This window comes from Pseudophryne corroboree, chromosome 6 (assembly GCF_028390025.1).
Source record: "Pseudophryne corroboree isolate aPseCor3 chromosome 6, aPseCor3.hap2, whole genome shotgun sequence".
In the NCBI taxonomy this organism is placed as follows: Eukaryota; Metazoa; Chordata; class Amphibia; order Anura; family Myobatrachidae; genus Pseudophryne; species Pseudophryne corroboree.
The window spans coordinates 260,675,239-260,690,974 of record NC_086449.1 but is presented as its reverse complement, the minus strand read 5'-3'; the positions used below and the strand labels follow the sequence as shown (position 1 = coordinate 260,690,974).

The window sequence follows — 15,736 nt, the reverse complement described above, 5'->3', positions numbered from 1 at the left end:
TACATGTTAGGCTGTGGAAGGAGAGATTAGGTTTAGGCTATGGGAGTGGACGGTTAGGCTGCAGGAGGGGAGGTTCAGGGTAGGCTGTGGGAAGGGAGGTTTGTTTAAGGCAGCGGAAAGGGAGGTTATGGTTAGGCTGCAGGAGAGGAGGTTACGTTTAGGCTATGGGAGTGGATAGTTAGGCTGCGGGAGGGAGGTTTGGGTTAGACTGTTGGAGGGAGGATTTGAGTTAGGCTGCAGGAGGGGAGGTTATGGTTAGGCTGCAGGAAGGGAGGTTCAGGTCAGGCTGCGGGAGGGGAGGTTAGGTTTATGCTATGGGAGTGTAAGGTTAGGCTATGGGAGGGTAGGTTTGGTTTAGGCATACTCACCACAGGAGGTACCGCTGGATCCTCTGGAAGTCATCATCAGCTTACCGCTGGATCCAAAAGATATAGCTGGAGCCACCATACTAGATAAGTTACCGCTAGACCACCAGGGACTTTATGTTGACATTGTAATCATCACGTCATTTCAGCAGCATCAACATGATGAATGTCAACAAAATATACCACAAACGCCTCAGTTAAGAAAAATACAAAAGAAATCAAATTCTGAGTCCATGCAAAGCTTGGTAAATAACAAGTTCTCTTAATTTAAACAAACCTGGAGTTCCTAAAGCTCTTATTTTCATCATTTTGCAAATAGCTTTCATTCATCAAACAAGTCAGTCAAAACTATTTATATCTAAAATGGAAATTCAGTATAACTTTATTTATTTTGCTTTGTAGTTGCAATTACATTTCAGTCAATACAAGGGCATCATGCTTCCAGTGAATTTAAGTTACAGTATATACTGTATCTGATTTAAATTCACAGTATAACAAAAAAACTGTGTGACCACAAAGGATATTTTATTTGCAATGTAGTAAAACATGGGGCTTGATTATCTCAATGAAACATAGGGACGGAAGCAAGAGTTGAAATATGTTGAGATATTTTATAAAAGGTAATCCTAAACAGATGGTAATACAATTACAGAAGCTAGACATGCATAGATTCATTTAGCAGAAAGATGCACAGGTTCATTGGAAAGTTTACTAAGGCAATTTCAGAGGCCCCAGTGAGGTGCGCCAGTCTTAGGAACACATTAAGGTTTTCTCAAAGTACTGCTCACATGTTGATAATAGTAGAATGTGATGTGAGAAAAAAGACAGGAAAACAGTGATAGAAAATCGGCATCTAGATCTTATAGGTGTGAATGGAGAGGTAATTAACACATGATTTACAGACGTTCTCCTTAGATTTTAAATCAATCTGCAGTTTGAATTAAAAGTTGCATTAAGTAAGAATAGGTTCAGTCTCCCATATCTGAAATTCCAAATACTGAATTATTTTGAGCGTGACTGAGAGAGACACCTTAGCTTTCTGATGGTTCCATGTACACAAACTTTGTTCCATGCACAAAATTAAAAATATTGTATAAAATGACCTTCAGGCTATGTGTATAAGGATGTATATGAAACATAAATGCATTCTGTGTTTAGACTTTGGTCCTATCCCAAAGCTATATTGCAATATATACTGCAATATTGCAATATATATGGAAAATCCGAAATCCAAAATGCTTCTGCATTTGGGATATGGGAGACTCAACCTGTTTCATTGTTAACGTTCATAGTCATGTGGTTTAGATTGTGTCTAATGCAGTGGTTCCCAAACTTTTTTGATTCACGGCTCCCTAGAGTATCAGAATTTTTCACGGCACCCCTATGCCAAAAGTTTCTTACTGAGAAATTTAAAAGAAATATTAAAGTAAGTAAATGGTGTTTAATGTCATCCTTACTGTAGGTTCAACTGTATGGTGAGAGACAAGCTTTGCCTCTGTATATGCACATGATTTATGACTGGCAGCCACTAACACTGGTTTTGCCTAATACATTGACCATAAATAGTTTGAATTGGTCCTGGACCACCAATCCAAGGCGCCACGGCACACAGTTTGAGAACTACTGGTCTAATGGACAATTTGCAATGGCCTTACTTTAGCAAGGAGATGAGTTGGAGAACATTCCAAGCTGCGATCCATTCTGTGGGAATGACATTCTAATTGGTTCAACAAGAGAATAGACTACTGGTTAGTGCTATTCTCATGGGTTCCACACCTATGAGTAGATTTACTACAGCTTCTGAAAAGAAAAAGTGGTGGTGTTGCCCATACTAACCAATCAGATTCTGTCTGTCATTTTCTAGGATGTAATGCAGAAATGATAGCTTAGAAGCTTTAGTAAATCTACCCTCTGAGATCTTGGAGCCTGAGGCCTGTGTGGGCTGACCAGTGGCACTGAGGAGTAGGTGTTATTATTTACCCAGGCCTGTTGGAGGGTCCGGGCGTTAGTCACATTTATAGAATTCAGGGTAGTCACATTTATAGAGGTATTTGGTTTCAAGAAATAACAATTTGGTTTTCAAGAAAAAACAATTAGAGCTGTACTCTCATGTGGTAGGTGGATGCAATGCACTTTGAATTTGGTGTCCCTGATGCACCCTTTGAATAAACTGAAATATATGGGTTGATTTTAAAATGCCAGAAAATGTTTTTGGTTGAATGACCGTAATGTATGTAATACTAGTTGTATTTGTTTAAATAACAGGTGGCAGATTGGGTCCTGGAGTCAGTGCTCTGCTACATGTGGGGTTGGAATACAAACAAGAGATGTGCATTGTTCCAGCCTGACTGAGTCTAGTAACAATTATGAGCAGGCGTGTGATGGTGAAAAGCCTTCAGCCTTGCAGCCTTGCAACCAGATCGATTGCCCTCCTGCTTGGCATGTAGAGGACTGGCAACAGGTAATCACACATTCTTTAAAGTATCAGGTATATTTTATTATATAGCAATCTGAACCTTCTAGCTCATTGCTGAATTCATGTAATTTTCGATTCACGTATATTTATATTTGAGTTCTTATGTATTTAAAATTAGCCAAGTAAATGTTGTGTATGGTCTCCTATGCACATGCCAATAGCGTTATGCAGCAAAGGATCTTCTTAGCCAGAGGTAACTATTGCGCCTCAGTGGTGAACAGCTCTAAATCCTAATATTTGTCTAATTCTGTAATTGTACATTGCCTGGCAAGCAGAACATTGCTTCTTGTGCTTGTTTTCATGGGACCTCCGTTTCAGGACTGGGGTTAAGGGGAGATGTCTCAAAGCTTCTAAAGAGTGGAGAAGTTTTCCCATAGTAATCAATAAGCTCCCTGATAACACTGCCAAGTACATTCCATAAAATAGTAGAATGTGATTGGTTGGTATGGGCAACTTCTCCACTCTTTGATACATCTCCCCCTCTCCTGCACTTCACTTTCTATTGTCTAATGAACCTATAACTACTGCTAATACCGACTGATTATTATCCCAACTAAGGTGTAGAAAGATTTCTGGTTGAGGCTTTGATGCTGACCTCCCACCACTTATCCCCTCAACCATTATAATGTTCTACTGGGAGAACAGCTAGTGGAAATGTATGATGTGGACTAATATTTTCACTTGTACAAACTTACATGGTTGTAAATATGCTCTTTGATTGATGATTCAGACTGCTAAAATATAATGTTGACACATTATTAATAATAGACCCTGAGCAAGAGCCAGTGATCCAGTCCATGAAAACATGAGGCTATTAGATAACACCCCGGACGGATTTGGCTGTGTAGTACACAATTCTGTTGAGGTGTCTGGACAAGTGACACTGCTGTGTGTAAAGATCCTGCTCTGCGCTGCCTAGGTGACGTGCGCCATGCTATACCCTGTGACTGGAGTGATACTGATGGCCTGAACAATGCTGTGTTTGTGTTCTTAGTGTTCTCGGATGTGTGGAGGAGGTGTCCAAAACCGCAAAGTGAGCTGCAAACAGTTGTTGGCAGATGGGAGCTTTATGAAGCTTTCTGAAGAACTGTGCCAGATGCAAAAGCCGGCTAGTCAGAAACCTTGTGGTAAAGTTGATTGCCCCCTACAGTTAACGACGGGAGAATGGTCCAAGGTTAGTGATATCCACAAATGGTGCCATGATAAATACTACACCTTTTGAAAGTTTAATTTAGTCAGTTTCTCAGGGGATCAGCAATTAAGTGGTAAAGGCGCGTCCACCTAATGTTGTTTTTTTGTATGAGGTAATGATTGCTTTGATCAAAGCAGTTTTGTATTTATAGGTCTTCTAACTTTGCAGAGTCATTTGTATTGTATCCAGTCGCTGACGCCTTTTTTCAGTCTGTGACTGCTCTGAGCTCTAACAGAACCACAGAGCTAAAGGATTAAGTGATCAGTGACAGCTTCACAAGTTTATTTGCCAATATGCATTTTTCTGCAGTTTTGCAGAGAGACATGGGGGTAATTCAGACCTGATCGTAGCAGCAAATTTGTTAGCAGTTGGGTAAAACCGCGTGCACTGCAAGGGGGAAGGGGGGGGGGCAGATATAACATGTGCAGAGAGAGTTAGATTTGGGTGGGGTGTGTTCATACTGAAATCTAAATTGCAGTGTAAAAATAGAGCATCCAGTATTTACCCTGCATAGAAACAAAATAACCCACCCAAATCTAACTTTCTCTGCAAATGTTATATCTGCCACACCTGCAGTGCACATGGCTTTGCACAACGATAAATAAACCTCTGAGTGTCACATGTGAGAGTCACTGACCACCGTAATTTCTGTATGTGACAGCCATGGTTTCTGAAGCTATTGGACACCTTTTAGACTTAGTGCCATATGTAGTGCCATATGTATCAAAGTGGAGAGAGATAAAGTGACAACCAATCAGCTCATAACTGTCATGTCACCAGCTGTGTTTGAAAAATTGCAGCTAGGGGCTGATTTGTTTGTTCTTTATCTCTCTCTACTTTATTTCTCTCCAAGCTATGATACATATACCCCTAAGTATGTTTGCTCAAGAACAGTAGATGTTCTAGGAGTAAAGGATAAAATGTTTCCTGTCACACAACTATCTGCTCTTTATTACCCAACCGAGAACCTAAAGCCAAGAGATGGCGAATTACAGTATTTGAAGGCACAGCCCGTCCATAGCACCCAGGATAGCTAACTATGCTGGGTGCTCTTGTTTTCACTACAGGGAAATAAGCCATTTGGTCGGCACTCAGTTTCAGGTGACACTTGCTGTATGGTGGGAGAGCGTGGGCTATGTTTTGTAGGGTTTGCCCAAAAATGGAAAATCGCGTTAGGAACCACACTGACAAATATACCCTGGTGGTTTTGTAAATGTATTCTACACAACAACATGTTTCATGAAGTAGAAATTGGTAAATTGTATAAAATATCATTTTCAAAACATAGCTCCATTTTGATGCATTGTATGCTTGACAAAGTAATATGGATTATGGCTAAATCGGTAAACATAATGTTGACATTATTAAAGTTGACAATGACAGAATGTCAGTATTACATTATGTCAACACTATGAATGTTGATAACTGATTTTAATGATGTTAGGTTTAGGCATACTTACCTCTGCAATGGAAATCTGTTGACATGTTGACATTATGGCATGTGTCAATATTCAGAACATGTTTACATTCTGGTGTCGATATTCTGAATGTCAGCATATTCAGAGACACTCGGATAAATCACAGGTATGGGCCCTGCAGACAAATAGTTTAAAGCTTCACTTTATTAGCAAATACATGTTAAAGTTCCAATGGCAAGAGCAGTGTACTGACGCTGTGTGTGTTACTGTAGTGCTCCGTGAGATGTGGTGTTGGAGTCCAGAGGAGGACGCTGGTTTGCCGGAAGATAACGTCTAAGGGACAAATCGTTATTGTGAATAAATCCCTATGTCATGGACTTCCTGTCCCAGCACTTGTTAGAGCGTGTCGCGTGGGGGCATGCCACAGTAAGTATGTTTCATGTATTGGACACTGAAGGATGTACAGATAATACTACATGAGAATGCAAGCACAGTTAATTGAAATATTCTCTACTATAATGTGGAAGTATTAAAGTGGATCCTGCCACAACTATACCACACTTATATATTGTATCATAAGGCAAACTCCACCTTCACTTCATTTTTTAGGGTAATATTTCCCTTACAATATATAAATTCTTAATTAATACAGAAATGTGGATTGTTCTACTGTAAATAATGTTTTGGAGAACCTAATAGTAAATATCTAATAAAGGTGAATATAGCCTTAATACATGGCATAGGGATATGTCTAGGGACCTTTTCCATCATCTCCTAAGCACAGTGACTGGGGCCATCTTTCTTTTTACACTGATAGACTACTGCTGAATTTGTCTCCTCCCCCTGATTAGCCTACTGGATCCATTGTCATTAAGAAGAAATGTCAACAGGGAAGGCAGTTATAGGTTGGTAGAAAGAGGAGAATACTCTGGCATAGGGTCTGAATTAGGGAGGCCAATCCCGGGCCGTTTTTTCAATCCCGGGATTCGGGATTGAAAAACGGTCAATCCCGGGGATCCCGGGATTGCAGTAGGGATCAGTGAAAGTTGTAGGGAGCAGCGCTGGAGGGAGGGTGTAGGTAGCGGTGCGGGAGGTAGGGAGTGTGTAGGTAGCGGTGCGGGAGGTAGGGAGTGTGTAGGTAGCGTTGCGGGAGGTAGGGAGAGTGTAGGTAGCGGTGCGGGAGGTAGGGAGGGTGTAGGTAGCGGTGCGGGAGGTAGGGAGGGTGTAGGTAGCGGTGCGGGAGGAAGGAAGAGTGTAGGTAGCGGTGCGGGACTCAGGAGGGAGGGTGTAGGCCACGGCAGGGAGGGATGGTAGCGGCGCGGGAGGGAGGAAGGCTGTAGGGAGCACCACTGACTGCACGGAGGGAGAGAGGGTGGGTGTAAGTAATAGTACTTACTATTAGGCGGGCGGCAACCATGAACACACTGAACGCGGCGGCATTTCAAATGAAGCGCCGGCCGCCAGCCAACCAGAGCTGGCAGACCGGCAGCCAATCAGGGAAGCGGCCGCAGCAGTCGCACCTGATTGGCTGCCGCTGCAGCTTCAATGGTTGGCTGCCGGTCCGCCAGCTCTGATTGGCTGGCGGCCGGCGCTACATTTGAAGTGCCGCTGCGTTCAACTTGTTCATGGCTGCCGCCCGCCTAATATTAGTAAGTAGTATTACTTACGCCCACCCTCCCGCCGCCGCGCATGCGCAGTATAATCCCGTGAATCCCGGGATTGGATGCTCCAATCCCGGGATTCAAATCCCGGCATTTTTGGGCCCAAATCCCGGGATCCCGCCGATCCCGATCCCGGGATTGGCCTCCCTAGTCTGAATGTATCAAACTCTCTAAATAAGGACAGGTGAAGTTGCCAATAACAACCACCTTCATCATATCATTTTATAGACTGTACTTGACAGATGCTAGCTAGAAAGCGATTGGTTGCTATGGGCAACTTCACCACCGCTCCACTATTTAGAAGGTTTGGCACATTTCCCCCATACAGTGAGTGTGATGGAACTCCGCAGAGAAATGCATTAAGAGGGAAACATTTGAAATCTGAACTCTGAAATACATATAGGAACAGAGCATCTAAGTTCCCTTGGTGAAGAAACATTTAATTTTGAGAATTGAAAGGCCAAACAATGGTGGTCATTCCGAGTTGTTCGCTCGCTGCTGTTTTTAGCAGAATAGCGACCAGGCTAAAAATGGGCGAATCTGCGCATGCGTATGGGCCGCAGGGCGCACGCGCCAAGTAATTTCACACAAAACTATGCAATTTTACACAGGGGCGAGCGACGCTTTTCAGTCGCTCTGCTGATCGGTGAGTGATTGACAGGAAGTGGGTGTTTCTGGGCAGAAACTGAGCGTTTTCCGGGAGTGTGCTAAAAAACGTAGGCATGTCAGGCTAAAATGCAGGAGTGGCTGGAGAAACAGGGGAGTGGCTGGCCGAACGCAGGGCGTGTTTGTGACGTCAAACCAGGAACTAAACGGACTGAGCTGATCGCAATCTAGGAGTAGGTCTGGAGCTACTCAGAAACTGTAGGGAAATATTTAATAGCAGAACTGGTAATCTTTCGTTCGCACTTCTGCTAAGCTAAGATACACTCCCAGAGGGCGGCGGCCTAGCATGTGCAATGCTGCTAAAAGCAGCTAGCGAGCGATCAACCCGGAATGAGGGCCAATGTGTTCATTTTACACTATGAGTTTTGACGCCACTTAAAACAGTTACTGTATCTGTTCGTTTGATAAATTCTTCTTACTAAGGTCTTCATTTTATTGTAAATCAATCACTTCTTATCATTCTGCAGTAGCTACAGTACTTAGGTTTTTTACCAAACATTGCTTCTGTGGATCTCCACCAGAGTGTGTCTGTAATGAGGGAAGCAAATGCCGTACAGTGACAATATCCCTGATGTGTGCCCCAGCGTGTGGTGATTTCTCACATATGGGGGTATATTTACTAAGATTCGTATTTGTGTCGATTTGGTGGGAGATGAATCATGAATGGCATCGAATGTATGAATTTGCAACTTTTTGAATTTGTTACGCCTCATTTACTATGCTGTCGTATTCTGCATTTTCGTGTTTTCCGATGTCTATGTCATTCGCAATGTCAGGCAGTGTTTTACGGGAGTGATTAGTAAAACACTGCCGGACATAACACAATGAATCCCGGCCGGATCTGTGAGATCCGTGCAGGGCTTCATTGTGTACCTTAAAAGAAGTCTATAATGTGTTAAAAATCTGTAAAAAAATTTGCATGGGGTCCCCCCTCCTAAGCATAACCAGCCTCAGGCTCTTTGAGCCGGTCCTGGTTGTAAAAATATGGGGGAAAAATTGACTGGGGTCCCCCCATATTTAAACAACCAGCACCGGGCTCTGTGCCTGGTCCTGGTGCAAAAAATACGGGGGACAAAAAACGTAGGGGTCCCCTGTATTTTTAACACCAGCATCGGGCTTCACTAGTCAGAGAGATAATGCCACAGCCGGGGGACACTTTTATATTGGTCCCTGCGGCCCTGGCATTAAATCATCCAGACATTAGCATCCAGTCATGGATTCCTCATCTGTACGCAGTATGTAGGTACTGTGCTCGTATGTTATGCACATAAGGATGATGGGAAAGCCAGAGATTTTGTATGTCTGTATGGCTACCTCTTGTTGGCCATCTATTACATGAACCACCAGAGATGACCTGTTATTTACAAGTCTTTGTAACTGAACAGCAAGTGTTTCATGCGAATGCCACAATTCAGATACAAAAAGCATCACCAGGGAATAGTCTTTGTATGAATAAAAATTATAACATTGGACGACTATGAAAAAAAAAAAATCACAATTCTATCCATAGAAGTGAAATCACATACAGCATGCACTATCTACTAAGCAGTGTTATACAGACACCATATGGCAGATTGAGTTGAATATTTTATAAGGTGTCTAACGGCTTAGCACTGCAAAGAGCTATAAATATGGCACACGGTGGCCTGGGGGTCTTTGAAAACACTAGAACAAGCTACAGGTGCAATGAAATGTGGATTTAATGATTTGAGTATGAAAAGAATGTGCAAATGAAAGTGTCACAAGTTTTTGCTTTTGATGTGAAAAGTTGACAAATTAACTATGCTTAAGTCCTGGGTGTGACTAGGGACGGCATGTTATGCCTTCAAATGAATTTATAGTTAGAAAAAAATAGTTCTTACAGCTCCCGCATAATAAGAGACTTTCTTCGCTTGGGCTTTATTTCAGATTAAAATGCCAACCGACTGGGATTGTAGCACATTTAAAACCCCAGTGGAGTTCCAGGAATGTTCTTGGCATAAGGTTTAAAAAAAGCGCTACATATCTTCGTTAGTGTAATTAATTGCAGAAAGCTGTATACTGGGGCAATGACTTTGAAGTGTGAGGTACATAGTGAAGAGTGATCTCCAGAAACATTGGCATCGCTTACTCAATTTACGTGAAAGTGGAAAGTAACAAACTTTCTGGGACTTGCCATATCGAAAATAGACCAAAGCAGCTCTGTAATTAATACGACTGGGCCTCATAGTGTACCTGATTTTACACCGGAGCGTATGCATGGTCCATTTGATGCACTTTAAGGTATAAATGTCAGTTCTACTCATCTGAAACTAAAGTGCACCTCTATGCTGAGAGGAGGAACACTGTGGGCTGCACTGTGCACTAGTCACAATAAAGTCCAACCTCCTACTCCATTAGTAACACATTTGTATATTTAATCACATTTTCTGCTTTCTTTAGCCTTAGTTATGGCTTAAATAATTCTTGGTGAAGAAGCACATTTGCAGCAGCACTTACTGTACCACCTGTAGTAAAACAGTTCTTACGTTCAGTGCCCTGTACCATAAAATAAATATGAGCACAGGTTTCAAATACTGAAGCAGACCCAGCGTTATAAGCTTGGGCCTGATTCCACTGTAATGAGAAGACCATGTCCCTCTGCCAGTGTTCAGCACAGGGCTGGTACCGCCATACCTCCCAACATGACCCTCTCCAGGAGGGATAGAATGCTCTGCTCCTGGACTTCCCTCTTAATTTATGATTGCCATCACCTGTGCTGAAACGCCTTTCTTTATTTATTTACCTGTTCAAAACAGGTGCTGCAATCACAAATTAAGAAAAAAGTCCAGAAGCAGAGCATTGTGTCCCTCCTGGAGAGGGTCATGTTGGGAGGTATGGGTACCGCTATGGCGTAAGGACAAACCCTAAAATTACTTACACACACAATATGAGCAACCAAAGCAAAATAAGCAGGGAGTCACTGGGACTCACTCTCACTCCCAGTGGGATTTTTAAGGTGTTTTTTTTTTTTGCCATTTTGACTAAGGTAGTATAGCACAAATCAGTCATGAGGGTGTTATTTCAGAATACATATATTTGACCGGCAGATGGGATGCCGGCTGTCACTATTGGACCCAGTGGCCAGCTTTGCTCGCCACAGGTTATATTCCCACTCTATTGGTGGCGTGCACCCACCAACCGAGTGGTAATACCCTGCGTTTGTCGGGATTCCAGACGGCGGCATTTCACATGCTATCGGGATTCCGGTGTTGGTCTCCTAAACACTCGGTTCCCGACGGCCGGTATATTAACTGCATCCCGTTATTTGAAGGAGAGACACAAATCGTACATTCTCTGTTGTTATTGCATACTGTATTGTGACTAGATACTGTAGGCGAAATTAAAAACTTAATTCAGTGATAATGAACCGTAAAGCCTACACTAAAGACAGAAAATATGTTCTAAAGGTAGTTACAGTATACGTTATATATTAATAAACCTTCCAACTATTAAACTTCTCCAAATGGGACATACAGTAATCTGCATACAGCCACTCACAGATGGGAGCATCATCAGGCTACATTACCCACAATCGGAAGATGTGTTGTTGTCGTTGTACCTGTTGTGATGCTCAGAGTGCCCTAACCCCCTGCCGCCAGCCTCCACATTTTTATTGAAGTGTTATTAACTGAAACTACAGCAGCTGATGAGTGACTGTTTTATAAACAAATGAATTTACTGATATTTTCTACATGTGTGTTGCTACAGGAAGCTAGAACAGTGGGCCTAATTCAGACCTGATCGGTACTGTGCATTTTCGCACAGCGGCGATCTGGTCTGAACTGTGCACGGCTGTCTCAGCCCTGCGATCGCCTCTGCCTGATTGAGAATCAGAGGCGGTCGCTGGGCAGAAGGGGCGGGACGGCAGTGTTTGGCCACCATTTAGGGGGTGCGGCCCGGGCAATGCAGGCGTGCCCAGACCATTGGGGGAGCAGGCCGCGGTGGCTGCGTGACTACACACGAAGCCGATGCGACCTGGGCAGCGATGAGTAGCTCCTGCCAGCGCGCAGGAGCTGCGCTGGCAGGGAGTTACTCTCCAAGCACAAAAGCATCGTCGCTGTGCGATGCTTTTGTACTTCTGCGGCGGGGCAGGGCCTGACATGCGGAGCGGACTAGCACTGTGCTGGGCTTCCCCCGCATGTCTGTGTAACTGATCGTAGATGTGCTAAATTTAGGTTTGAAATAGCCCCAGTAAAGGCAGTTTAGTCATGGCAATTAACATTACAATGCTACAAATCAAGATATATAGAATGCTGCCTTACAGTGTGCTCAGTTGACAGGTCACAAAATATCAGGTGAGCGGAACCAGCAACAAACACATGTAACCTACATCCACCCAGGGGCGGACTGGCACGCAGGGGAACAGGGGAAACCTCCGGTGGGCACCACTCCTTGGGGCCCCCACCTCCTCTAGGAATCAGGTTCCACACTGTGCGGTTGAATTATACATTATAGATATGTTAACTTATACTGCACAGGACTAAGGTGTATTTTCTACAGTGTATTGCTGTTATTAATCTGGTACATTATCATGCATACACTAGCAGTATTTACTATATATATATATAAATTTATCAAGGGGCCACGACTGTCTGGCCACACCCCAAAACATGGGCCCGGTGGGCTCTTCATGCCCCAGCCCGACACCACAAATACAAACACAAACTACAAATTTTTGGGAGGAGGCTTTTTTTATTTGACAGTGGCGGCTATGGAACTTACACCTCCACATTTTCACCTAAGGGACTGGAAAGTGGATATTGGTGGTGGTGGTTGGGGGGGAAACAGTAGCCAGAATTTTGCCTAGGTTACCAAGAAACCTCGCCCGGTGCATTTAAGACAGGGGGACCTGGGCACTTAAGACAGGGAGGCCCAGGGGTGGGACGGGTTTTCTAATTATGTGGATTCAGTATATATACCGGTGGATGGGATGCTGGTGGTCAGAATACCAACAGCGGCATCCCAACCCATAAGAATCCTGACAGATCCCCAAAAGTACCCTAGCCCTCCCCTGACCCCTACCCTAACCCTCCTTTGTGGGTGCCTAACCCTAATCCTTCCTTCCCTGCTGCCTAAATCTAATCCTCCCCACATGGTGCCTAACCGTAACCTCCCCTTCCAAGTGCCTCACCCTAACCCCCCTTCCTCGGTACCTAACCATAACCTTCCCATCCCTGCACCCTAAACCTATCCCCCCTTTTAATGCCTAAACCTAACCTTCCACCCCCTGAGGCAGGACGCAAGTTCATCCCGCTGAAAGAATGATCAGGATTCCGAGCATCGGTATTTTGACACCAGGATCCTGACCTCCGTCGGGATTTTGACACCTGTCTTATGCTGTTGTTCGGATTCCGACCTGCAGTGGCATTTTAACTACATCCCCATTATGCATACCTCCCAACACGACCCATTCCAGGAGGGGCAAAATGCTCTGCATCTGGACTTTCCTCTTAATATATGATTGGCGTCACCTGTGTTGAACTATTTAATTGATAAGAAAAGTATTTCAACATTACAGCGATAACCCCACAGGCTGCACTTAGGGGGTTATTCAGGTTTGATAGCAAACCAAGAAAGCAAGCAAATGAGCAAAATAATGTTGCACTGCAGGTAGTGCAGATGTAACATGTGCGGAGAGTTTAGCTTTACAGACATCCACTGTAAGTGCCTTTATCACGGGTGCTGCAAACACATTAACCCATAACTCCGGGTACTTATCCAGAAACCTATGGGTTAATGGTCATTAGTATCAAATTTACCAACGAAGAAAAAGGGGCTGTAATTAAATAGCGAGGCTACCCCCTTTCTCCTGTGCTGTAAATTGCCTCGACTAATTGAATCCGCCCCAGAATGTGAGTTTTCGTATAATGATCATGTATGTGTCTGAGACCTATATTGTCGATTTGACTAGTCATCTGTTACTGTATACAGTAGAATTGACCCCCTTTAACATTTTTCACATTTTATTTTCTCATTAATAAGGGTTGATTTATTTAGCAGTTATGTTTTCCAAATTGCCGACAAATAAAAAACAGATAGTGATTGATTGCATACATTTTTGCTGCCTTATTTTATTACTTCTTAGAATATCTTTAACTGCAAGTGAAGCTTTAATTCTGTTTGGGTAAATTGCTACCAGCTTTGCACATCCGGACACTAGAATTTACTCTCATTTTTATTTGAAAAACGACTTGATTTTCATCAGGTTGATTAAGGACTGTTGGTGAAAAGCAGTTTACAAATTATTCCATAGTTTCCCACTAGAATTGACTGTTTGATTGTTTGGCCTTAACTGGGCCACTCAAGGACATTGATTGTGTTTTATATTTAAACCACTCCAGTGTGTTTTGTTTTCTTTGATCATTCTCCTGCTGGAATAAGTCTCTTGCAGACTGCAGCAAATTTTGATCCAAATTAATTTGGGTCAATTTGCTGCATTAATTTTTTCATCTATTGTACTTGCAGTTTTTCTGTACATGAATCAGAGAATCATCCCAGTAGCATTATGGTGCCAACATCAGGTTTTACGGTAGAGAGGTTATGTGTGTGACGTGTAACGTTAATCTTGCCCAGTGAGACTAATAATAATAAATTCAAATATTAATCAGACCATAGAATTTAGCATCACTTCAGTTGCAGATGACTTAAGCTGGGTACACACTGAGTCAATATCGGCCCGATTTGTCGTTTCTGGCTGAAGTAGAACGACACATTAAGCAAATCGCTCAGTGTGTATGACTGACTTGCGGTAGCTAGCAATGTCGTCCTTTTGGTCCTGCTGCATGGCCAACTGGGTGACAACACTAGCGACCGTGCCATGTGTAATGAAGGAAGAAGCGATATGTTGCTATGACCTTCATTACATAGCTCAATGTGTACCCACGATCCGATATGTCAGCCTGCCGGGCCGGCATATCGGCTGGGTACACATCGTCCCACCGTGTACTCAATTTTATATGCTTTATGGTAATGTCTAGGTGAGATTTCATCTGAGTTTCCTTCAACAATGGCACTGTCCCAAAATGGTACTGCCCCATAAGGTGTAGTGAATTCCTGCACTATTGTACCGTAAGTCATTTGTCATGTCTCTGCCATACATAGCTGTAACTATGTAACTTTTTGGTGTCCTCACTTCCAGATGTATTACATATCTTTGAAACGCTCTGATGTCCTTCCCCTTATTGGTGGTTTTCTTGAATTTGCTTTGTTCTTCATGATGAAGTCGTTGTTTTGAAAAACACTCTGGGATTTATCACAGATAGATGTAAAGTCAATAAAGATAATATAATTGCGCACAGGTGGAATCCAATTAATTAATTACATGACTTCTAAAGATAACTGCTTACACCAGGATTATTAAAGGGTATCTTAACACTATTATTTACTGTCACCCTGTGTTTTCACTCCCGTCTAATATCATCCTCACCCCTTGTCCTCAACTCCCTCCCTGATTCAGCCCATCCCCAAACACACGCAGCCCTGCCAATGTCATATCTCCCCACTTCCCTCTCTCTGTTTCTCCTTTACCCTCTGAATTTCCAGATCCACCCATAACAATCTACCCAACTCTCTTATCCTTTTTGCTATCACTGAAACCTGACTTTTTCTACTGGTGCTGCATCCCCACTGTTGTCTCCTATGGAAGCCTCTCCTTCACCCTCTCTGACTGTCCTGATGAGTCAGCAGACTAGGCATCCCCCTATCTCCTAGCTGTACCTTTAATTTAATCCCCCCTGAGCTCCCCCCCCCCCCTGCCTTTCTTTCTCCTCCTTTCAAGTCCACTCTATCCATCTCTTCTGCCCTGTCCACCTCCCTGTTTAAGTCATATACTGTCCCCCTGGCTCCACTTCACAATTCCTTGACAACTTTCCTGCCTGGACTCTCCACTGGCCCAGATTCCACCAAACTTCTTGCCCTCTCCTCCTCTTTTAGCCTTT

The 15,736-nt window shown here is 43.3% G+C and overlaps 1 protein-coding gene across 1 annotated transcript in view; it reads left to right on the top strand.

Annotated features, from left to right (window-relative positions):
• ADAMTSL3 (ADAMTS like 3) overlaps window positions 1–15,736 on the top strand; it is a 788,444-nt gene that overhangs the window by 679,341 nt on the left and 93,367 nt on the right. The window contains exons 18-20 of the mRNA XM_063925941.1: window positions 2,631–2,826; window positions 3,836–4,015; window positions 5,724–5,877. Of these exons, the coding sequence (XP_063782011.1) occupies window positions 2,631–2,826; window positions 3,836–4,015; window positions 5,724–5,877 (530 nt within the window). The remainder of the gene's footprint in view (window positions 1–2,630; window positions 2,827–3,835; window positions 4,016–5,723; window positions 5,878–15,736) is intronic.